Source organism: Patiria miniata, unplaced genomic scaffold (genome assembly GCF_015706575.1).
Source record: "Patiria miniata isolate m_02_andy unplaced genomic scaffold, ASM1570657v1 HiC_scaffold_24, whole genome shotgun sequence".
NCBI lineage: Eukaryota > Metazoa > Echinodermata > Asteroidea > Valvatida > Asterinidae > Patiria > Patiria miniata.
The window spans coordinates 7,280,786-7,304,948 of record NW_024037063.1 but is presented as its reverse complement, the minus strand read 5'-3'; the positions used below and the strand labels follow the sequence as shown (position 1 = coordinate 7,304,948).

Sequence of the window (24,163 nt, the reverse complement as noted above, 5' to 3'; positions counted from 1 at the left end):
GTTGTGTAACCACTCTGTGGGGTTTGTGTCACATTTTTATTAATTTTAACGCTTGTGTGTGTTTAATCTATCGCTCATCTTGGTGTCGGTGTGTTGCATGTGAGCTTTTGTCTGGATGTTGCTACAGGGGTCATTCTATAATTAATTTAGTGTCCAAAGTGTGACAATTTTCCTGTCCCTGTTACCTTCAGTATCATTAAACCCTCCCTCTCTGGCTGGCAATTTCAATAAGGCCAGCCCAGCAGTCAAAATACATCAAGTGACTGTTTTTAACAGTTGAGTGCTCCCTGCCTTCATAATGCAGGATTGACTGGCTGTGATTGTTATGAAACCTGACTATACTTTGACTGTACAAGATTGATAAGCCAGCTGTGCCAATCAGTCACCTGCTTTTGTCTGTTGATGGAATTCGACTGTCACAGTGCCTACAAAAATATGATCTGACTGTTGGTGACTAGCCTGTGTAAACGGAATGGCAGGGGAACAGGATTGAATTTTTAACTGTTTGTGACTGATCAAAAAAAGGAGGTTTAAGAAGTTAATTTCAAACGATTTTTCTGTTTGTCGGGTGAAGAGTTTGCCATTTATAATAACTATTGGAAGATGATGGCATAAAGAAGTGCATCAGAATTGTACAATCATAGATGTCACATGTAAAAGGGATGGAGAGGACCCCAAATTTATAGGATGACCCATAAGTTTTGGTCAATTTCATTGAGCTGCAACTCCCCAAAATCTACTTGCCAGAATTGTATACAAGAAAAGAAATAAAATGCTTTTCGCAGTTTCCGAAGTTGATGAAGTTAAGTTTGTGAGCATGAATTTGTTTTTGTTCAAATGTGTGGCTTTAATTTTATATGGTCAGCAATGAGCAAATATGAAAAAGATGTCCACAGTAATTAATGAAATATTAAGGAAATTGTAGCTTATTGCCAGTTCTTGCTTAGCAGTGGTGTCCGGCAAGCAGACTTGATTTTCAAAGGAAGAAAACGTTACTTAGCAAATCTGCTACAGAAATAACAGCCATTTTGGCAATCTTGAGTGATGTATAAGCAGCTCTTTCAGTTGGCCCTTGCTGATGTTGCTGTGTCTTCACCTGTAATGAACAACAAACTGCTGTGGTATGAAATGCATGCATGCAGCATCTAGACTTGTTGGCCTTATGATGCCATGGCACAGTGTGTTCATGTGTGCCACTCTTCACCGCTAATCTGTCACTCGCACAAATATTCTGTTTCTGCTTGATTTATTTGATCAGCACCTTGCCCTGCTTTGTTCCCACAAAATCACAGTTAACTCTAATATGTTCATTACTCAATGCAGTTTAATGCCTGATTTACAGTAAATAATGGCATCAGTTCTGTAAATTTCAGCTATTCTTGGGGGATGTACCATTTTTGTTCAAATGCAAAGGTTGCTCCTCAGGTTAAGATTTTGCGTGGAGGAAGCTTCCTATTAAATTGCCTTGCAAGTCCATTCACGTTATTCAACCATATTCTGCATCTTTGTATTTTGATATGTATTTAAAAAAAAAAAATTATTTGTACATTTTATCCAATCTTTTTCCAGTAACATTCAGTGTTTATATCACCCTCCAGCATATGACAGTCCTGTTTCGAACTAACAACTTTTTTGGCAAAATCCACAAAATCCAAAATTTGAAAGGTTTTTATCAAACTTTGGTGCAAGCTTTTTTTTTTTTTTTTTGCATTTGGCACGAGTTGTCTTTTGCTTTGGGAGATCACTTGTTCGATTAGACTTGTTAGAACTAGATTAGTTCGATCAAGAATTGCTACATTTTGCAGTGTCACAAATAAAAACTACTCATTGCATTACTACCTGTCATCTTTTATTTGTGAAAAAATAAAACCATTGCAAAAAAGCTTAGGCTCAGCTAACACCATTTCCCATCCTATTTTGTGTACTAACGTCACTTTAACTGTGTAAAATTTGTGAATGTTTCATGGAACTTACTGACGGTTTATGGATAAATAATTTACTATGGTCGAATCTGGGCTTGTGGTCACTGTACACAAATTGAGACCCCCTTCAATGGAGAACCCATTGTGCATACTATTGTACAAAGTAAATGTGCCCCTCAGCAGATTATCTAAATATCTAGCATAATGCGTTCGCCATTGAAGGGGGCCTATGCATGCCTGGATTGGTCTATATTCAAACACCGTTAATTTTATGAATTCTGTGATATCTACCATCGTACATACATTTTTGATAAGAGAAACATTCATCGGCAGACAATGTTTAATAGGAGACTTTTGAGATATTGGTGGCAGCAAACTTACTGGTCCTTTGCAATTGTTTATGTCATGTTTAAGCTGAAGCTTGCATGCTCAATATGACGAAAACAATGGAAAAAGGGCCATTGTGTTTGCTGCCACCAACGTCTCAAAAGTCTTCCATTGAGATCAGCTCAAACTTAAATCAGTCGTTTGAATTCTTAAAGGGAAAAGAATTGACTGAATGTAGTTGCCTTGGGTAGGAAAACAAACACTGTATAAATGTTGCAAAGAAATGACCATAAATCTTGTTTCTCTTTATACAGTCCAAGGAGAGGTATCCCAACCATCATCCGTAACAAGTCCAACAACGCGAACATGCCAAATCACAACAGGCGGAGGGGCAACAATCGCTTCGATAGACACCCAAGCCAGCTTTCTCCCCAGCCGCAGCAACAGCAGTACCTACAGCAGCAGTGGCAGCAGCACCAGCAGCAGGAGCAACAGGTGTTCCAGCAGTGCCAACAGTTGCTCGCTCGGCAGTTCCAGCAACAGTCAAATCAACAGCAGTTCTGGCAGCAGCAACAGCAGCAACGGCAGATGTTCTTACAGCAGCAACAGCAACAGCAGCAGCGACAACAGATCATGCAACAGCAGCAACAGCGGCAGTTCCAGCGCCGGTACCAGCAGCAGGCTGGTAGGGGTTGGAGGTGGTAGTCCAAAGAACCAGTTTACAGAAGGGGGGTGAGTGTCTATTAAGTAGGATTTTAATCTCGTCGCAAGTTGGCAATGTCTCAAAATCATGAAAACTGAGACTTGGAGCCTTGTGACTGACCAGAACTATTGTTTTCTGATTTGCCGTTATCAGGGGTAACCAGTCACAACACATCCCATCAGCAGCCAACCAAGATTTACAATCACAGCCACCACTACCAGACCATACCAAGACAACGATGGACAACAGGACAGGTTTACCTGCAGGCCTTGTGCCAATCAGCCATTTCTATCCAGTCCAGACCCAACCAGTCGTCACTAAGAAAGGTAAGTCATCAGTTGGAGAATAAAAATTGATGAAGAATCTGAAAGCCCACAACGAAAAACCTGGCATTGAAACTGACTCAAGAATTTTGAAGAACCCAGGTTCAAGTCATCAGATTCTGCTCCTTGTTTATACTTGATTTCTTCATCAGTCTTATTCTTAAAGAATAAACAGTGATGTAAAATCCTAATTGTTTAATCCAGGAAGTGCATGGTTTTTGCATGGGGTGTTTCAGACAGGGGAAACAAATTCTTGGCAATTATATTGTCTGCGTACTTTTGGACTGTTAAAGTTGATGTGCAGTTAAAGGTGACACAAGTAAAGATACATGTATATCATTCAATCCTTACGTGACTTTAACCTGAATCATGGTTATGACTTGGATTTATCTGTGTCCTTAATTATTTTTCTTATAGTTTATTATTTCTGGACTGTTGCAAACTGGATTTTCAGGTTAAATTGAAACAAACCATGAGAGTGAATGTTCATTAGCAAATTATTTTCTTAATCTAGCTGTTTTGACAACAATCTGAAGAAGCCCACATATGGCATATGGACATTTTCACAAGTCACCTGCATAGCTTTCCCTCTTTCCCAAACCCGGAAATTGGCATCACAGTTGAAAAAAAAAAAATTCAAGTCTTTGTTTGTTTCACCTTCTTTGTAGAATCCTGTTTGGTGTCGTTCTCTATCAATGCTGCTCGTGATCCAAGAATCAGAAGGCAACACAACCAACAACCACTGACGACACCTCAAACGGAGCCTATCAAAACATCTGAGCAGACAATAGTTAACTCCTCTGCCAACAACACCACACCATTAACACAGAAGGAATCCAAAAACAATGCACCAGTAGTAACACAGAACAGCCCAGGTGCTTCTGTTTCGTCCATAAAGCCTCCAAATTTGAGCAACAGACCAGCCAAGTCGATCCTGAAAGGAGGGGCCCAAAGACCTCCATCGCCTGTTACTGTTGACAGAGAAACCAGATCGAGCAGTCCCTCTTGCGAGCAGGTCTCGGACGCTTCTTCAGATGCATCAAAGAAGGTGAAAATCAGTCTGTCGCAGTATAAAGGGAAAGCTGATCCCAGAGAAAAAACAGCTTCTGATGAAGTTGAAGGGTGTCGGCAAGAAGAACAACCCAAAAGCTCAGTGATGCATGAAGCACAACCCGATGCACAATCTAGGCAAGTTGTACTTCTGCCCGCGCATGAAAATATCAAAGTCACAGTCACTGGAGACTCGGAGAGAAGTCTTGTGCTAGAGGAAACGCAAACTAATGAGGATAAGCCAGGCAGTAACAAAGTTGACTTTGATGATACGCATTGGAATCGCAGAGATGCCCATGAAACCGGTGAAACCTCAGTTGATTATGCTTTACTTTCAGAGGAGCCGTTCTTAAAATCGAAAATCAGTAACGACACGGATTTGAGGGTTGTTGTTGACCATGCAGGTTCTGATGAAACTCCACAGAGCTTGTCCCTGTCCAGTGCCTTATCATCAAATGCATCTAATATCCTAGCTTCCCAGCCAAACCTTGTTATCACTGTTCCAAGAGATGACACACGAGAAGTGATACCCAGTGGACCAACAGAAGATGGTGTGTCGCATGACAGACAACTCACAGTTGATGAAGGTGATGCCAGAGCGGCAGAGCCGCCAGAGATGAGCCTTGAAACCTTGATAACCATTGCTCAACTTGAGCTGGAGGATTCCATTTTCAACATTGCGGCAGATGCAGTAGAGAACACCACATCAGAGCAGACGAACATCAAGGAACACCTTAACAAGCTGTCGCCAAATTCAGTTTATCGGCGACTCCAATCCGTCAAGTACGAACTGGATGCGTTTTGGTCAGAGCTGCGTAAACTCAACCTGCCAGATCCTCTACGTATAGATGAAGCTGCACCCACTGATCCTCGCAGAAACAGGAAACAACTGCAGAATGGAGAACTTAATGGGAAGGACCTGACTACCCAAACAACCAATGATGTTCTATCAGATATTACATCAAAGCTTACTGCCTGCTTGAGGTCACCTAGACTGCCAAATGAAGAACAAATCAAAGTCTCATCCTGTGTATCAAAGCACCTCCCAAAGTTAGCAAAGCTTGCAAAGATGACCGGTCCTCAGATAAATGGGAAATCACCAAAGAAGCCACTCAAAAAGTGTAGCCCGGTGGATGAAATGATTTCAGGACTTCAAGAGGACTTTCACAGACGAGTCGAGGATGTGTGTCTCAGCGCAGTTGAACATTCCAGACCAAAGCAGAAAGAAGCCAAAGCAGAGTCTGAAAGTTTGGTCTTCTCCTCGAACACTGATCTTCTGAGCAGAATCCAGCAGATGTTAACAACTGCTCGTGCTCAGGCATGTAAAGCGAAAGGGAACTCCAGGGAACCCAACTCTAGAAGACCTGACGAAAGTGGTGCTTCTGATAGAACATGTAAAAACCCAACTCCTCCTGAACCTGAAACTAACCACAACCAGAACAATAACTTATCTGAGATGTCATCTGAGGATAAATTAAAGAGAGAAATTGAGATTGCAGAACTTGTGCAGGAGAGATTACCTTCACCTTTACCTTCAAAGATGGAACCTGATATAATGCCCAAAGTGGTTGAAAAGGAGAACGAGGTCCAACACATACCCAAAAAGAAAAAGTTGACAGAAACAGCAAGATCTCCATCATCACCTGAGATGAAAAGTGCCAGTTCCTCTCCACATGCCACCCCAGACAGCGGTAAATGGGGCAAGTTCAAAATGAAGCTTTGGGGTAAACGACCGACCAAGCAACGTAAGACTATGAAAGCTACTTGGGTAAAAGTAGAAAAACCTAAGGCTTCTCCAGAAGAAGCTTCTGCTGAAATGTCTTCGACACAAGCAGACCTTGAGACAACTTCAGATGATGCCAAAGATGTGGATATTAAGGAGGACACGTCAGATGTCAAGACAGATGAAAGCAAGGAACATAAACTCAGCAGTTCTGAAGAACGGGCCGTGGAAGAATTGTGTGCAAAGCTGCTAGGTGATGACAAAGCTTCCAGGAAAAAGGAGACAAGTGGCACTGGAACAATCCCTACCCTTCTGAATCGCACTACAAGTCATGCATCATCCATCTCCAAGGGTTCTTCCACCAGTATCACAAGCTCCAAGACTGCATCTGGAAGTACCTGGCAAAAGAGCCAATTGAAGCAAGGATTTGCTTCTCAGCCTGCTCAGTATCAGCATCCATACAATCAGCAAGGGCACATGCAACATGGCATGAACACAATGAATGCTCAATCTCAAGGGTTCCAAGTTACTGCGCCGTACAACTCCAATGGTGCAGCCTATCAGGGCTACTTCCAGCAGCATCCCAGCAACCCAAGCATGCAGCAGCAGCAGCAGAATAGTGCAGGCTACATGCAGCAACACGTTCCAACAAGTTTCCCAACGGGTTCTCAACAGAATCCTAATAGTGTTCAACAACAGTATGCTGGGTATGGATACGGTATTGCATCTGTACAAGGACCAGTCAATATGGGACCTGCTTCTTCAAGCTCAGGACCTTGGTCCAACAGTGTGACATCTGTGAGTGCCAACACGGGGCCTGGCCTTTCTAATACAGGACCTGGGACCACCAATATTGGACCTTCACAGACCAACAACGGACCAGGATCAACAATCATTGGACCAGGATCAAATAATCCGGGGCCTGGTCCAGTCATCACGGGATCAAACAACTCAGGACTTGGTCAATACAGTATGGGAAATGGACCTAATACCATGGGACCTAGACCTAACGCTATGATGCCTGGGCCTAACACTATGATACGGGTACCTGGACATAACACTATGGGACCTACACCTAACACTGTGGGACCTGGACCTAACACTATGGGACCTTCACCTAACACTGTGGGACCTGGACCTAACACTATGATACCTGGACCTAACACTGTGGGACCTACACCTAACATTGTGGGACCTGGACCTAACATTGTGGGACCCGGACCTAACAACATGGCCTCTGGACCTAACAACATGGGAACTGTACCAAACAACATGGATAATGGGCCAGCCAATATGATGCCTGGACCTACCAACATGGGACCTGGCCAAAACAACATGGGAGCTGGAGCTAACTACTATGGAGCTGGACTTTACAGTTCAGGGCCAAATAACATGGGATATGGCCCCAACAATATGGCCCCAGGATCTAACAACATGGGGCCTGGTGTAAATTGCATGGGTGTCGGACCAAACATGGGAACTGGACCAAACATGGGACCTGGACCAAACATGGGACCTGGACCAAACATGGGACCTGGACCAAATGGCATGGCTCCTGGAGCATACACCATGGGACCTGGTGCTTGTAATATGGGACCAAGACTTAACCTGCAAATAAGACAGCAGCCGCCAGTGCCAGGCTTGGACAGTGAAGGTAGGCACTCTTATTCTACTCTGAATACCAATGCAGCTTCTTACACTTACTCTCTCTCAAATTTCCATGTTTACCACTCTCAAGTATATTTCTCAACCCAATTAATGTCCACCTATCCTGTTGATCTAACTAGTGTCAGTGCTCCTGCAGTAGATGTTACTGATAAGACTAATCGTGAGATCCCTAATAAAACTGACATTGCTCCCACCGCAAATTCTGTTGCAAAATCCAAAACAAGCATTGCAGAAGATCTAATAACTGAAGATAGTGTCTTTGCAGGTGTGAAAGTAAGGTTAACAGGAATTGACAAAGACTTGATGACAGATACGATTCAGGGTAAGAGTTTTGAAGCTGATGTCAGTCAAGGCGATTCAAAACTTACCAAACAGCCGGAATCGGTGGATTCTATGGCAGTGTTGAACCTGGATGGCTTACAAGAAGCAGAACAAGATATACCTTCGGGTGTCTTGACTCCAGTTCCCTCCTCTCCCTTAAAACCAGGGATGTTTGAAGCTACTAACGGATGTAGACGAGAAAGTCCTGGAAACTTGTTTGAACCAGCTGAGGGAGCTATGGTTGGAACTCAAATTAATCCCCTTGATAACTTGAAGTTGTCTGAATCTCAAGCTTGTATTCCACAACTTTCAGAATCTTGTGTGACTGATCAGGCTAACAGCAACAGTGTCTGGTTTAGTGAGTTGAAAGATATCAAGAAAGGGTTTTTGCCAAATGTTTCTGAGACGGACAAAGGAAAACAGACTTATCTTGATAATGTTAGTATGCTGGAGCAACAGCAGGATGATGTTTCTTCTGAAACGGTGTCTAAAACATTGGATGGTGTTCTTGACGGAAGAGGTACCTTCTCTGTGTCTCAAAATGGAAGGAGAAATGAGGAGCAGGGTGAAAATGATAAATTACCAAAAGAGTCCAAAAGTTTTCTCCCTTGGGGTGTTGAATATGGTTTTATGAAGAGTTTCCTTGAGATTGGGAGGCAAATCCAGAAACCAGTTGCTGATTCCCCTACGTCTATGCCAACTAAGGAGCCATTTGTTGCAAGCAAAAATGATGAGGATGTGTCAAAAGAGACTGAAGTCCAAACATCGGAACTGGTTGAAGGCATCCAAAAAGTTGCCCTAAGAAGTAAATTAGACTCTAGCAAAGGTAGTTCGGTGTTTGAAACTTGTTCACCAACTGAGAAATCTAGTGAGAGCTGGCCTCAAATGGGAAGGAAGGATGTTGACAGATCCAGTGAGTCATTCAGCTACCAACCACATGGTGTAGATAGGGGCATTATGAATACCTTTCTTGATGACGGAGTGAGCTTGAAAAAGCAGAGAAATCCACCAACGTTTTCCAAAACACGTTCCCCAGTGAAACCCTTGAAAACGACCACAAGACAGAAGTCAAAACCGACTTTAGCTGAGGTGTTTACAGATGCAGATTCAGATGATTCCCAAAGCAACTCGGTTGTGAACTGTCCTGCTAAAAGGGGGGACATTAGGATTGTACTCCTGAACAAAAAACTCAACACAGACATGCGTTGCTTACCTGGAAAATCTGGTATCACATCAAGTTCTGTACCTGGAGGCAATGCATCAGTCTACCAACGTTCAAAACCTGTAGAGCCTAAGCTTTTAAGCCCTGCCAAAGCTGCAACCGTTTCAGGTCGAATCTTGAATGAAGCATCCCTTCCATCACAAACAGCTAGAGATGAAGATCACAGTACCCATGCATATGACACCGAAAGAAGCAAAACCGGCTCAGGCCGTGTTCTAATGCCTGTGTCACGTATGAAGTCCAAATCCACATGTAGTGACCAGCATACTAGTGATAATTCAACAAGGCCATTCCAACAAGTGGTAACATTTGTACCAACGGAAGATCTGCTGTCTCCATCAAGACCACCAATCCTTGCTAAGCTTGGTTCAGGATCACAGTACAGAGCTGAGATGAGCTCCAATCTTAGGACACCTCCCCACTTAGAAGAGGCAAACAAGCAACCAGGAGTGTGCATGAGCGGAACTGTGAGTACTCCTAGAGAGCTTCAAAAGACTTCCATACTCAGATCGTCAAGCTGTGAGCCGTCATTAAGAGCGTATCATATCAAGACAGCTACGTCCCCTCTGAAGGGTCAGGCAGCCACAGATGAACACAGTTCTCCTCTTACCCCTTCTCGAGTTGTTCAGATTGTTTCCAAAAATCTCAGTTCTGAGGATCAATCAGTATTAAGCCAAATCTATGATCGTGGTCAACAGGAAGCTACTAGTAACATAGAACAGTCTTCCCGTAGTTCTAATAGGATTGATGTGTCCGGCAGTGAAAGTCCAATAGCAAGTTCTGTTCTTGGCAAAGGAGAACTGAAAGTGAACACACCAAAAAGGAAACCACTAAGTCGGTCTGATGGTAGCCCTTACGGATGCAAAGTTATACCTGGACATCTGCTTGATGACTTCAGTCTGGAAAAGCCACAAGCAAGGGGTAGAGATCTTACAAGTTCAACACAGCCATCATCAGTATCCCGTGGAACTGTTGACTACAAACATCTGAACCAGCCACCTTCAACAGATGATCATGATGCTGAACAAACGGTAAGACATCCAAGGTCAAAATCTTTGCAATCTGAAGGGAAGATGAAAAAGCCTTGGAACAGACACGACAGGAGCCATTTACTGATGCCTGAACAGTTTCTAAGTGAGGTCCGACCCACGAAGCCCAACAGGGCACAATCTCTCTCAGAGGATGATACAGTGTTTTCCAGATCAGAAAAAAAATTGACGTCTGACACAGCTACTCAGTATAGGACTGATGCGCTCCCATTACAAGATGGAATTAGCCAAAGTCCTCCAAAGTCGGCAAGGGGAACAACAGAGCCAGGCGGGGGTAGTGAGAGGGTGATGCGTGCGTCTGGCAAGATAGCAAATTCTTCTTCAAGATCCTCTCAGAGTTCCAAATCAGGTCGTTCAGCAGACTTCAAGCAACTTCCAGGAGAGATTGCAATTACTGCCACCAAATTGAGAGATAAAGTCGATTCCAGTCTCCCAAAACAAAAGCAGTTCTTGTCTTGTTCTGATGATTATCCAAGAGGTCCAAAAGTTGTTCAATCCAGAATCAAAAAGGATATGAACAAATGTCATCAGGATTCCAGTTTGGATTGTTCTGAACTGCCGAACCAACCCCTTGAAGCAATCCCCTTGACAAAGGGAAGACTACATTGTGTAACTGTAAACCCTACCGGTACAGCTGAGAGCATTCTGGGCACGCCGTGGGCATCTGCCTATCTGTCAGGGACTCTGGATCCAAATCAAGATCCTAGCTCCTCCCCCAGACCAAAGCGTAGACAAGATGACTGGCCCCCTGGAGGCGTTCCCAGCAAGCGTCCCAGAATCTTGGCCAGTCCCAAAGTACACCCAGTGGATCAAGACTCCCCCGTTAATACATGCCACTCTGAGGTAAATGGTCCACCTGTTCTTGTCAGCACAATACACTGTTGGCCCTGCATGAGGTTGATTGCTTTCAGGCCTATACAAATCTTTGTACCTTCGCATTGTTCATAATTATTAGCATAACTATCACTTACACTGTTAATTTCATATCTGCACCCTTGCACTTTATAAACCTCTGTTGATTAACACTTCTCGTTTACGCATAACATATTTGCCTTGCAGGTTTTTTTCACAAGGAACCTATGGAGTGCTAAATATGTAAGACGTAACGTTGCTTGTTTCCATGAGCTGTTTGGAGATAGAGGAAGCAGCAACACCAGGCATTTTATTATATTCCTGCTGTGGTTCCGTGCAATGTTTTGACATTGTGGAAACTGCTATGGCTTCAACAACTATCTCGCATTTATTACGTCTATACATACATGTGATGTGATCAAGCTACATGAGTCGTTTGTCGACCTTGGTAAAAAAAAAAATGTTATGACAGATTTCAAATGAGCACAATCTCAGCATTACTGCTGTGAAAACCGCATGCTGATACCATCTTTAGTTCAAAAATTATGGAAGTCGGAACACAAAGAGATGTGATGAAGTGATGTGATGAAGTGGCCCTATTTTGGCCTGTATCTCCACATAAAAAGTCCCGACAAACGACTCATAGTTTAATAGCATCACATTCATGATTGTAGCCCAATTCCTTTGGTATTTTAGCAAGTAACCATTCCGAATTTGTAAATCCCACACTATGCGAAAAGACAACAGCATGTAGTTTACACTAAATTGGTACATTAAGCCTTGTCTAAAGTAATAGATAATCCTGTAATATAGAATCCATCAAAACACAGCAAACTGTAGTGTGGATTTTGATGGATTACTTGCAGGTTGGTTGATGTAGGTTGTTTAAAATGAAATGCTGTAGTTCTCCAAGTGATTTCTGCAATTCCAAGAGATTGCCATCCTTGCCAAGCGCTAGCTTATAATGGAGCAGCTGTTCAACACCACAGCTTTTGAACACCTGTCGTCCTGAAAACACTTGACAAAGCCCCTCCCTAGACTAACTCGCATGCATCTGCGCGGCCAAAATACAAGTCCATCTATTTATAAGCCTTGCATGCCTTAAGTGGTTTTGCGATGAGTCAGTTGATTCTCCGTCCAATTTGCAGATAAATCGCAATCACGAGCTAACCCCGTGGATAGATCCAGACACACTCCTACAGTAGTTAGCTCGTCTAGCATCAAAGAAGGTGAGATGTGCACATTTTTAATCTAAAGCCTTTCCTTCAAACATTCATAAAATCCATGCAAAAGTTAATGGACATGTAGTTGTACCTGCTCAATCCATATCATATTCATGCTGGCTCATTTCAAGTCTCCGTCTGTTTAGAAGAGGGTGATTAGAAAAGTTAGCGGTAGATTTCCTTGCACTGAGCAATGAACTAAAGACAAATCTGTTTGATCCTGTTTGGTTGAGTTGGCGTCAAACTTTGGTTGTTTTTTTTTTATTCTGATGGGTCTGTTACATGTAAGTGGTAAGTGAAAGCTGAAATTGAAGAGACGGTAAGGCATAAGTTGCCAGGAACAAAAAATTCATAAGCAAGGGTGTTTGGGGATTTTTGGGTTGTTTGTTGTAGTCTTTGTGTGCTATGAGCAGTACATGTACCTTGCAAAGCAATTTAGAAATGTAGTCATGTGACATCTATGTACTTATTTGAGCAAAGATAAAGAAATAAGAGGACTAGTTTGGTATAGACACATTTCTGTAAGTCAAGAGAATCAAGCTTGACATCCTACCTTTCCTTTTAATACTAGGTTTTGTTCTTTACTGTCAAAACTTTCCCTGATGAGAAATTCCATCTAAAGCAATCTAATATTTCCTACCTCTGTCCAGGTGTGGTATGGATTGTCGGCGACGACATAGTGCACAGTGCCCAACATGCCCTGGACTGCAAAATGTCGGTTCACTGGAAGGGCAAGAATGAGGCCAAGCTCAGAGACGTTCATAACTTGCTGACGGAATTGTCCGACAGTGGACCATCTCCTGAGCTTCTCATCGTTCACCTGGGAACAAACGACCTGATGGAACTTGACCAATTTTCCGTCAGGCACATCGTCACATTGTTCATGGGGGAGTGCGTGGAAAGGCTTCCAAAGACCAAGTTGGTGTGGTCACTGATCCTTCCCAGGATGTTTGATTTCGGTGCCAACTCTCAGTCTCCGGTCGAGAAGAAGAGGCGAACAGTCAATAGGTGGTCACGATCTCGAGGGAGGCTTTTAGGGGTATCCGTTCTGGACCATCCGCAGTTTGTTTGGAAAGACCTCAAATTATTCAACTCCGATGGGTTTCATCTTTCCTCTGACGGGAATAACCTGTTCCGAAAAAATCTCCAGGACTTCATCAAGTCTCAACAATAATCATCACATATTCCTGGGGTTTGTATTAATTCCATAAGGGGCTGAACTTGGCACTTGCGTATAAATGAGGATATCAAGCCTGCTTTGCTGTGCGAGATTTTACCTGATAAACGTGCTTTTCATTTTTGGTCGGTTGGCAAAAGTTGGAGTAATGTAACATTTCTGCCAGTTTTCTTAAATGGTGTATCAATTTTGTGCGCACACAACACACGCAGAGTCACAAAGTCTGCTGGAAGTACCGTACCATTGATGGTTGATGCAGCAACTCGAGTGTGGCTTCTCAGCAAGCACCCAGAGATTTAACTACTTCTTTGTTTTGATTTCACACGCAAGAAGAGGAAGATTGGTTGTTCCTCAATGGATGTATCCTTGTGTACCTTGATATATGCACATTGCTTTTGAAAAAATAATGTTTTCAAAATGTGTTTAATCTTTCTCTGTGTTCAATTTGAAATCACGATTTTCTTTGACAACTTCCGAATGTTTTAGTCTTTGTAAAATCGTTCTTCCAGATTAAACAGTCTACCACTGAGAAGTTGGCCTTAAAAATGTGATGATGAACAGGTGCTGTGGTTTTATTGAAGACGACTGAGGATAATTTGAGTGATTTTAATGATCATAGCATTTTGTAACACATGTATTTACATTTCTACCTCATTTTTATAATTTTGAAATTAAAGTTTTGCAAAGTTGGCGTTTGCGTAGTAGTGGTGAGTATGTTTTGTTGGCGCTTTAAAAAGCTGCTGATGAGTGAGTGTTAAAGACGTGTTGTTTGTATTATATTGCCCTGTTCAATGTTATAAACTTGTTCTGAATAAACAAATTTTAAGTGACATGGAAATACATTCATTGATTTGTGGTGCTTTATTAGCGTTCATGACTTCATAGCTTTCAACAAAAACATTAAATCTTTCACTTGTTAATACATTAAAGTAGTTTTCTAAAGCAGTAGGCGTAATTAACAAACATTTCAAAGCAAAATGTGTTATCTGAAATCACCTGCATTCATTATTAATCATTTGATATTTCGTAACCATTTTTCTTATTCCCAAATTTCCATGTTCACAGATGATTCCTGTAGTAAGTAAACCCATAACATCTGATTGTCTTCCAACTGTGTCAGTTTGCCAATTTTGTCCATAAGCATTTTCAGAATTCCCTTATCTCCCCTGTCCCCTAACCCCCCGCAATCTGTAGATCTGTGGTTTTGTGTGAGATGGGGACCATTCGCTTACTAATTTGCATAAACACTACATTTGCATCGCATTTGGAATGTTGATCCCAATGTGTGCGTGTCAGTGTGTAAACATAGTAAGTAAGGCAAAAAAGACCACTGGTTTGCTTTCATTAGTTTAGCTTTGCACTTACAAAAGTCATTACTTCTAGATTTTTGAAAGTCATCAATGTTGACATTTTTGTACGGTATGAGAGGTTGATTAATTCAAGATGACGTCAGAATTAACATTTAGGCATCCTTGTATCCAGGCATGCAACTTTTCCTCGGATCCCCTGATTTCCTCGTTTTTCATATGTCATGAATGCCATTACAATTTGAAAAACTCTGTACAAAGTTTCGTGTGGTTTGGCATTTCCTCGTTATTTTCTAAATTCCAAGTTGCATGCCTGTTGTATCAGACATTTAACGTTGGAATCGGAGTGCATAGTTTCTGTGGCATGTTTAACTTTTGATTAGGTTTCCTAGGATTCTGTATTGCCAAAGGTTTTGTGCATTAGCCCTAGAAATGTCACAACATCACTGCCTAAAACTATTTATTTTTTACCATGCTGAAACCATGCTTGCTTTTATGTAATTACCAGTGCCAGTAAATATGACATAATAATCGCATGTTCATCTCATGCTGATCACATGTTCATCTCATGTTGATCACATGTTCATCTCATGCTGATCACATGTTCATCTCATGCTGATCACATGTTCATGTCATGCTGATCACATGTTCATCTCATGCTGATCACATGTTCATCTTATGCTGATCACGTGTTCATCTCATGCTGATTGCATGTTCATCCCATGCTATTCGCATGTTCATCTGAGAGAAAAGTGAGATAAGTGGGTGCCTGCTTTCTCCGACATATTGAAGAAATTGAACTGGAGGGGGTAGAAACCAGTCTGGTTGTAAGAGCACTGAACGTCTGTTTCCATTGGCCCATCTGATCTTTCAAATTAAGGAATGTCTCCACCTGGAAGATGAACTGAATTTCCAACATCTGACATAAAATTTAGGACTTACCTTTGGAAGCAGATGTTTTGTTGGCTGCTGTGATTTATGATATGTTAGACCAGTAACCCTTACCCTAAATAAGTTCCTCACGCTTAACAAAAATACCTGATTGATTTCTTTTTTGTTTTACTAACAGCTTATTATTGGCCATATGCAGGTGAAAATAAAGTTATTTTATGTAACGTGAAATTTTTGTAACACTACATATTTTGATAGTTTTATGTGCATGCCGACCTATGGTGTATGAGCGGGTTTACTCTTTGTTGTGGCAAAGTTGTATTTTCACTTACTGTTGAATCGCTGTGTTTGTTATTTTGCACAATCATTGCTAAGTATTTATTTCCTGAACGTATCCTGCACTGTGATCCCTAGCTTTTATTGTTTTAGTCAATTCACACAAATGCACCTTTGTCGCTTGCTGACTTACATGTACTGCATCTTCTTCTCATCTGCCTTTCCTTCTTGTTGTACGCTGTGTCGCCTTTTATGTTATTTGAAGCTCAGAAGTTCACACATTTTAAGGATCTTTCCAGCTTGCCAGATATCAGATCAGATTGTTTCTCCATTTGCAGAACAGTTGAGTCTGTAATATTTAAACTCTTGCTACAGTAGACCTGAGACGTGATGTCACGCTTTGTTGACATACATGCGCTTTTCTGTGGGAGCTTGGATGGGAGATATGTATTGAAACAAAGCATGATGTCATAATGTCCTGGGTTTATAGAACCTTAACCTTTTAATTGCGGTACATCGAAGCTTTCCTTTATTGTAGCCGGCACCAACCACTCATAGCCAAAATTTTGGTGGGGGAAAAAAGTCAGCTTCAATCAGTTTTCCCCTGTCTTCAGCAATTTGTGAATTTCCTTCAGTTGTTTGTTATTACGGGTGGTCGATGTTCATGCTTTTGTGGTACAGCTTTAGTGTTTACACGCACACAAATGTTTGACTTTACTGGATTGAAGTTGATGTCTTTCTTTTCTGTCTTGTTTCTTGTTATGACAGGTTCAGGGCACAGCTGGGGGTCTGGATTCTAATCAGAACAGCCAGCAACTCTCCACAAAAGTCTCCTGCCTGTCCACCGATGGCTCTGATACCGAGACAACGTCTGCAATAACAGGAAAACCCATCCAAGCTGAATGGGATTCCTCACTTACCAAGGAAGAGTCTGGAGGGTTTAACTGCTCAGGGGGACAATCAGAGAGTTCGTCTTACAAGCAACCCTCGGGTCCATCGGTGGACAGGTTGGAAGTAGGGCCTACCAAGGGGCAGAAGAAGGCATCGTCAAGCTCACTCAAGGGGATAGTCATACCAGATGAACTGCTGCTGATGACTTGCATACCAGGTAATGAAATCTAACTCTACACTGGTCTTTTGGCCTCATGATGTCAGTCAGTCAGGAGGTCAGGTCAGAGAAAATACCTGCTACTGGTAACCTGTAAACCAGTACCACCTGTTTCAGGGTCGGGCGTCGGCGACTAAACCGGCAACCCCACTAGTCATCTCCATCTAGACTAGTGAGGAGGGTGGTTGGACACCCTGATAGAACTAAAAACAAGATCAATCTTTAAGGGCGCTGGTTCAGTTAAGAGCCAACAGCGGCCATCCAACACCCTGACAACTCGTCTTGCCAGCGCGTCAGGGTAGGCAGAAAACCCTCATGATAATTATGGATGGAACAATTAAAGGAGGTCGTAAAGCCCATGGCCATAACGGGCGCAACAATGGTTGCAAACTGTCCAGAAAACACGTTGAAGAGGACACTTTGTATGACGTTTTGCAGTCAAAGCCCCAGGGAAGCTGCAAGACTGATGTTCAACGCAATAAAACTGGTCAAATGATTAAATCTGAGATTAATATTTGTACATATAATGTGAGAACCATACGGACAGATGAAAGTTTGGAAAGCCTAATGGAGGAACTGGATGGTTTCAAATGGGATGTAATTGGGCTATCAGAAACCAAAATACATGGTGAAGGACTAACAGAACTGAAGGGAGGAACTTGGCTCTACAATAGAGGAAAAACAGAAGATGATAAAGATGCAAAAGGAATTGGCTTCCTGATCAATAGCAAATTCAAAGACTATGTGAAAGAAGTGAAAAACTACTCCAACAGAATAGCAACCCTAAAAGTACAGTTGACAGGACAAAATGAAATGTGCATCATAATGTGTATCTCAATAAGGAACACAGATATTCCATCGATTCTACAAAGAGAAGTAGAAGAGGCACTTAATTCAATGAAAGACAACAAAGCACCGGGCATTGATGAAATCACAAGCGACATCATTAAACAAGGAGGAGATGAGATTTTACAACAGTTAACCCAACTATTCAACCAGATATTTGAAACCCAGAAAATACCAACATCATGGAAAGAAGCAAAGATGATTCTTCTGTTCAAGAAAGGAGATAAAGCAGATGTAAAAAACTATCGTCCAATCAGCCTTCTGTCTCATCTATATAAGCTCTTCACAAAAATAATCCAGAACAGAATCAAAGATGCGCTCGACGACAACCAACCAAGAGAACAAGCTGGTTTCAGAGCTGGCTTCTCAACAACAGACCACCTACATGCAATCAATCAACTGATTGAAAAGGCTTGTGAATACCAACTCCAACTGTGCCTAGGATTTGTCGACTACCAGAAGGCATTCGACTCTGTCGAACATTCTGCCATGTTCGAGGCCTTGAGAAAGGTGAATGTTGATGAAGGATATGTCCGAATTCTAGAAGACATTTATACTGATGCAACTGCCCGTATTTATATTGACAACGATGTATCCAGGACTGTCAACATCCAGAGAGGCGTAAGGCAGGGCGACACCCTTTCTCCAAAGATATTTACTACAACTATAGAGGAAGTGTTTAGAAAGACGGACTTGGATAATGGTGTTAATATTGACGGAGAACCTCTCACAGACCTGCGATTCCCTGATGATGTGGCAATGATTTCAACAACTGTTAAAGGTATGGATGAGCAGCTATCCAGCTTAAACAAAGAGAGCAAGCTAATTGGCTTAACCATGCATAAAGACAAAACAAAGTACATGACAAACTTTGAGACCCAGGAAGACATTGAAATAGAGGGACGGAAACTAGAGAAGGTGAACAACTATAAGTACCTTGGACAGACACTGAAAATGGAGGACACCACGAGAGAAGAGGTGATGCTGAGAATCAAAGCAGGGTGGATGAAATTTGGTCAACACAAAGACATGCTAACAGACAACAAATTACCAATATCACTAAGGAAGAGACTATTCAATCAGTGTGTGCTATCCACTATGACTTATGGATCAGAAACTTGGTCATTAACTAAAGAACTTGAACAGAAACTCACAACAGCACAGAGAGCTATGGAAAGACAGATGCTTCACTTATCCCTACGAGATAGAGTAAAACATGAAGTAATTCGGCAGAAAACTGGGGTGAAAGATGTCATAGAGAAAGTCAGCGAAGCAAAATGGAGATGGGCAGGGCATGTAGCAAGAATTCAGGATAATAGATGGACATGCAGATTAACAGATTGGCAACCACGAATGGGAAAGCGAAGGAGAGGAAGACCAAAGAAAAGACGGAGAGATGATATAACTACATATATGGGAACAGCGACTTGGACTAGGACAGCCAGAAACAGAAGTGATTGGAAACGTCATGAGGAGGGCTTCATTCGACAGCGGATGGACGTAGCCTGATAGATAGATAGATAGATAGATAGATGTCAGTCCCCACATTTGAAGAGAGAAGAGTTGGGCTGTGCATCGGAACCGGGTGCCCGAGTACCCGACCGCTGATTGTCAGGAACCGGATCCAGATTACGGGATCGAGTACATATAACCAACGTCACCAATTACTTAGTGACTTCTCAGACAGTGAAGAAGACAGGTCTTGAATGCCATCTGTAGAGAATTTTCAAAATGAAAACCGGGCTACATCGAAATCCAAAACAGCTTTCACATTTTTAACACGCGACTGGTGACGCTTGCCAAAATTGCAGTTTACACCGTACCTTTAAATCTTTAAAGCCCTCCCAAAAACTTGCGGGAGCAAATTCTGGGGTTGAGTTTCCCGTACTGCCCGTAAATGCACACCACAAGAGAAAAGTGATGGATGCTGATACAGTTTCAAGAATTATTGAAATAATTTTGTTATTAATGAAACAAGGGTTTCTAGAAACTGCAAGAGCACTTGTGAGAACCTGTGATGAACTAAAATTTTAACACTGATATTGTTTTTTTGTCCATTTGTTGAACCAGATGAGCTCAAGGCGCTTTGCAAGGCATTACAGAGGAGATCATCGTGGGGTAGACAGCAACATTGGAGGATTCTACTGGGGTCCGAGATTGTTGTCAAAATGGATCAAGTCAGGTAGGGTGGCAGTCTGGTTCCCAATGCCCCTCCTGTGTTAAGAGTAGCCAAGTGGGGATGTGAGCCACGAGCTCCCTGAGGAAAGTGCACATGTAAACAAAAGTGTGATGTCATTGTGTCTTGGATATTCTCTCGTTATGTCTTGGGGTTATTCTCTTAGTAATTTAGCACTAGCAGAGCTGAATCACTCATCTTCGTATAAATTGGTCAGGTTTTCAATGTCATTTCAGTAGAATTTCAAGTGCTTTGTAGAGTGTACAGATGTTTATACCAATCATCTTCGAGATAGTTTTCGTCTGTCTGGGTTATCGGTGATATTTTCGGATGAAATGTTTCCATATGTATGCATTGCAGTTTGGGTCTTGTTTGCGTTTCTTACCTGATATGAAACCTAGGCTCAACTTCAGGCCTTTCCATCTGGAATAATCTGGCATCACAGCTTATTCCTGTCTAGATTTCAGGATTCCGAAATGGGCTTCCTACTGCGGCCCAAAATCTTGTGGATGTGTAGCCAGAGACAAAGGCTGGGGTCTTGAAAACCCCTAATTATGCGATGCTCTCGTAATGATGTAAATATTTTCTTTGCCCACAAACAGGCAGCAAGCTCATCTCAACTCCCAACTCTGTTACCAAGCCAACGCTGTGCTCAGGATCCTCAGCAGATACCGCAGCCTGGGCCTCGTCCATCTGTTGCCAGGCCAACAAGTGGACGGTTCCCTGTCGGTCAAGCAACAGATTGACTACATCCACAAGTTGCGGATCGCTGTGCCAAATTCCCAACAGTGCCGTTGTATTTGGCTCACCGGTAAGTAACAATACACCTGCCTGACAAACCTCCATAGACGAATTTCTAATTTGCATTAAAAAGAGAACCTTGATGGCTTTCTGTAATACCTAACTAATACCAGTTGGAAATTGTCTATTTTAGCTGCTAAAGCAGAAAAACATTACCTAGAAAACTTTGTTGAAACATAAATGAGTTAAAATAAGTTCAAAGTCATACAAGGACTACTGTCCACTATCCAGCCATTTAGAGTTTTTGAAATTATTTTAAAACTTTGAAATTGTTAACATAGAACTATAAAACGGAATCATTCTTTGTTTGCATATTTGCATGTTTTGCATTATTGAGAACTGCTGGCATCAAATTCTATCTTGAACCTGATCTCTCCAGCCATATGACTAGAACTTTAAAATAGATTTCTCATGTTTAAAAAAATTGTCGTATTGTCTTTACTCAGCTCTAACAAAAAAATCTCTCTTTTCATTGACATTTTTTTGACTCCAACCTGCCCCTGTCAAATTCTTTCTTGGACCTGTGTTTGTTTTTCAGAAGTAACTGACCAGAACATCCATATGGAATTCCTACGTTTATGTCAGAAGTTTATTCCTACATTTATGTCTAATTTTCCTTGTGCAACTGTAAACTTTTTGTTGTCTTTTTTTCCAGATCTACCCCTCTCAAATTCTGACCTGGATCAGTTCAAAGGCAGGAACATTAATGTCTACAATATCAAGACCCTGCTGGCCAAACTCCTTCCCGATGAGCCAGTCCAACAAGCGAGGGAGCCCTTCGTACATGACCAGTCCCAAGACCCGCCATCAGCGACCCGTGGTAGAGCAGTTGACAACTTCAGAAGGGAGTAACCGTTCAGAATCAACAAGTCGAAGATATTTATTTAATTGACAGGATCGATAGATTGATCTATTAAACCTATTAAACCTGCCCTATGATATCATGACCAATAACAGTTGTGATTAACGTCTGACTAATGTGAGGCGTTCTAGCAAAATGAGATGGATCTGGGCACAGTCTTGAGTGGAGAAAAATGAAAGGGAGAAAATAAGGTGATTTTGTTTTTGATTTGATTTTCAGATTGATTTATGTTTGTTATCGTTGGTATGTGTACTTCACATTTGTTAAAGAAATAGTAGAAATCTTTTGTGAATACACGTGTTTTTAAGGAAAAACAATTTGCATCTGTCATTTTCACGACTACAAAACCTGAAACTTTAAAAACCTTTTGCTCAGAATTTTACTTTTATGTAATGCAAACTTAAAACAGCCACAAGTTGTCAACGGAATGTCCGATTGTAGTGCAACAAACAGTATTGTAAGGAAAATGCTATTCTCTTTCCTAAGACCTGCAAACCCTCATTTTGACCTCTGCCCAGTTCTGTCTCTTTTTGCCAGAACGCCTCACAAATGTTCAATATGCGGCATTGGAGTGGCGTGGGTGTTGTCTCCTGCGTGCGCTGTGGGCGGCGACCTCACGGATCAGTTTGTTAAAGAAGTAATTGACTGGAGCAGAATTTGAACCATCAATGGTGTTTCAAAGTCCCTGGTTCGAATCCTGCTTCAGTTAGTTACTTATTTGTTTAATGCGAGATGAGTCTATTTCCAACTGTGTTTGATAATTGGCAAGTCTTTGTAAGCGAGGTTGTTTTAGAAGCTTAAAACCCTTAGAGACATGCTGGAAGAACATCCTTTAAGAACCGTTGAAGAAAGAGCAAAGTTCTTGACGCCCTGATCTTTTCACCAACATCAACTACAAAGAATTCCAACTATTTAACCATTCATGTGTACAAGGTATAAACCAGTGAATAACGTGACCTAGGCCAGTATGCAATACTGTCTCGACTGTTTTTTCTCTTAACATAACAAGCAGGTTTTGTTTGCAATTTATCCAAACATGAAGAGGTTGATATTTTCACTCGATTGGTTCTAGTATGCACTTTTGTCGAAGCAATATGCAATTTCTACAAATATCTAATGCAATCTTTCCATCTTGAGCTGTTTTCAACCGATAGTATATTTTGCTGCCTTTTTTAAACAAAAAATATTTTCCTCGCAACCAATAATCGCATCAATGCTTATTGTGCTTTAGATTGTGTAAGGAAACAACCTATGCACAAAGCATTGCAGTGGGAAGTCTTCCTGAAAATGTGTCAGCTTAGCCAGTAGCTAATGATTGATTCTGCACTTCGGTCACTATTACACAAATATAGCATGGTTTGAGGGGGGATAGTTGATATTAGCTCCCCGAGGTATTGGAAATTGACAACTTACCAGTACCGAGGGGAGCTAATATGAACTATCCACCTGAAATAAACCATGTTTATAGTTGTGTTACTATACCTCATACATATTCATTAATATTTTGTCGCGTTAGGCCAAAAAAAAAAGTAGTCGGTCTCTGGTCAGCGCGCGCGTCGATTTAAATCATGCGCGTCAACCTTTTTTTTTTCCAATATGTTCCGCGGTAGCTCCAACAGCGCCCTCTATTGCTGCACCTCCTCAATTTCTTTTACCAAAGAGCTCCAAGGAATGGGAAATTGCACCAAGGCAAATGATCAAGGGCACCAAGGCAAATTATGGAGGACACCAATGTACATGAGGACACCAAAACAAGCAAAATAGTACCCACCCTTGTCTGTACAATCCAAGCTTAAAAAAAAAAAAAAAAAAAAACGTCGCCGCATCAATTCTGGAACTTTGGTCTGACCAGAGACCGATTATTTTTTTTTTGGCCTTACGGTGAAATGTTGTGCGTGGGCTGCCATCTCTTCATTCCTTGTAGCTAGGGTGATGTTAGCATGTGTGCACTACCCCTGTGCGCTAGTTCCACATTGCTTCATAAAGCGCATGTGTAGTATAAAACAATGTGCGACAGAATAGTCCAAAAACAATTTACATTTTGTTCAGACGTAGATTTCTCGGAATTGGGGAGACATTTTAGAATTGTTTGAAGACATACCTATTAACTACAGCATCTTTGTGGAATATGGTGAAAACAGTGCTGAAAATAAAGCCTATATTTAGAAATGGCACTGGTTTAAAGAAAGATGGTCAAAAACCAGTTTGTCCACACGCAAGTCTATGAGATATGGTCAACACTATAGCACTGCATGCACAAAGAACTGCAGATGTACCAGACTGCGTAGACCAGCGTGTACCAATTTATGAAACATGCTTGACTACCAATGACTTAT

At 41.7% G+C, this 24,163-nt stretch overlaps 2 protein-coding genes across 2 annotated transcripts in view; both read left to right on the top strand.

Moving 5' to 3' along the window:
* LOC119732007 overlaps positions 1–8,818 on the top strand; it is a 44,369-nt gene extending 35,551 nt beyond the window's left edge. Inside the window, 4 exon segments of the mRNA XM_038205357.1 lie at positions 2,564–2,981; positions 3,106–3,278; positions 3,944–8,643; positions 8,645–8,818. Coding sequence (XP_038061285.1) covers positions 2,564–2,981; positions 3,106–3,278; positions 3,944–8,643; positions 8,645–8,671 — 5,318 coding nt within the window. The 3' untranslated portion in view covers positions 8,672–8,818.
* On the top strand, positions 7,625–23,331 carry LOC119732009. Its single transcript, XM_038205358.1, has 6 exons — positions 7,625–7,702; positions 14,626–14,637; positions 16,803–17,142; positions 20,059–20,170; positions 20,767–20,975; positions 21,621–23,331. Exons 2-6 carry the CDS (start codon positions 14,626–14,628, stop codon positions 21,815–21,817), a joined length of 870 nt encoding a protein of 289 aa, XP_038061286.1. The 5' UTR covers positions 7,625–7,702; the 3' UTR covers positions 21,818–23,331.
* The last annotated feature ends 832 nt before the right edge of the window (positions 23,332–24,163 follow it).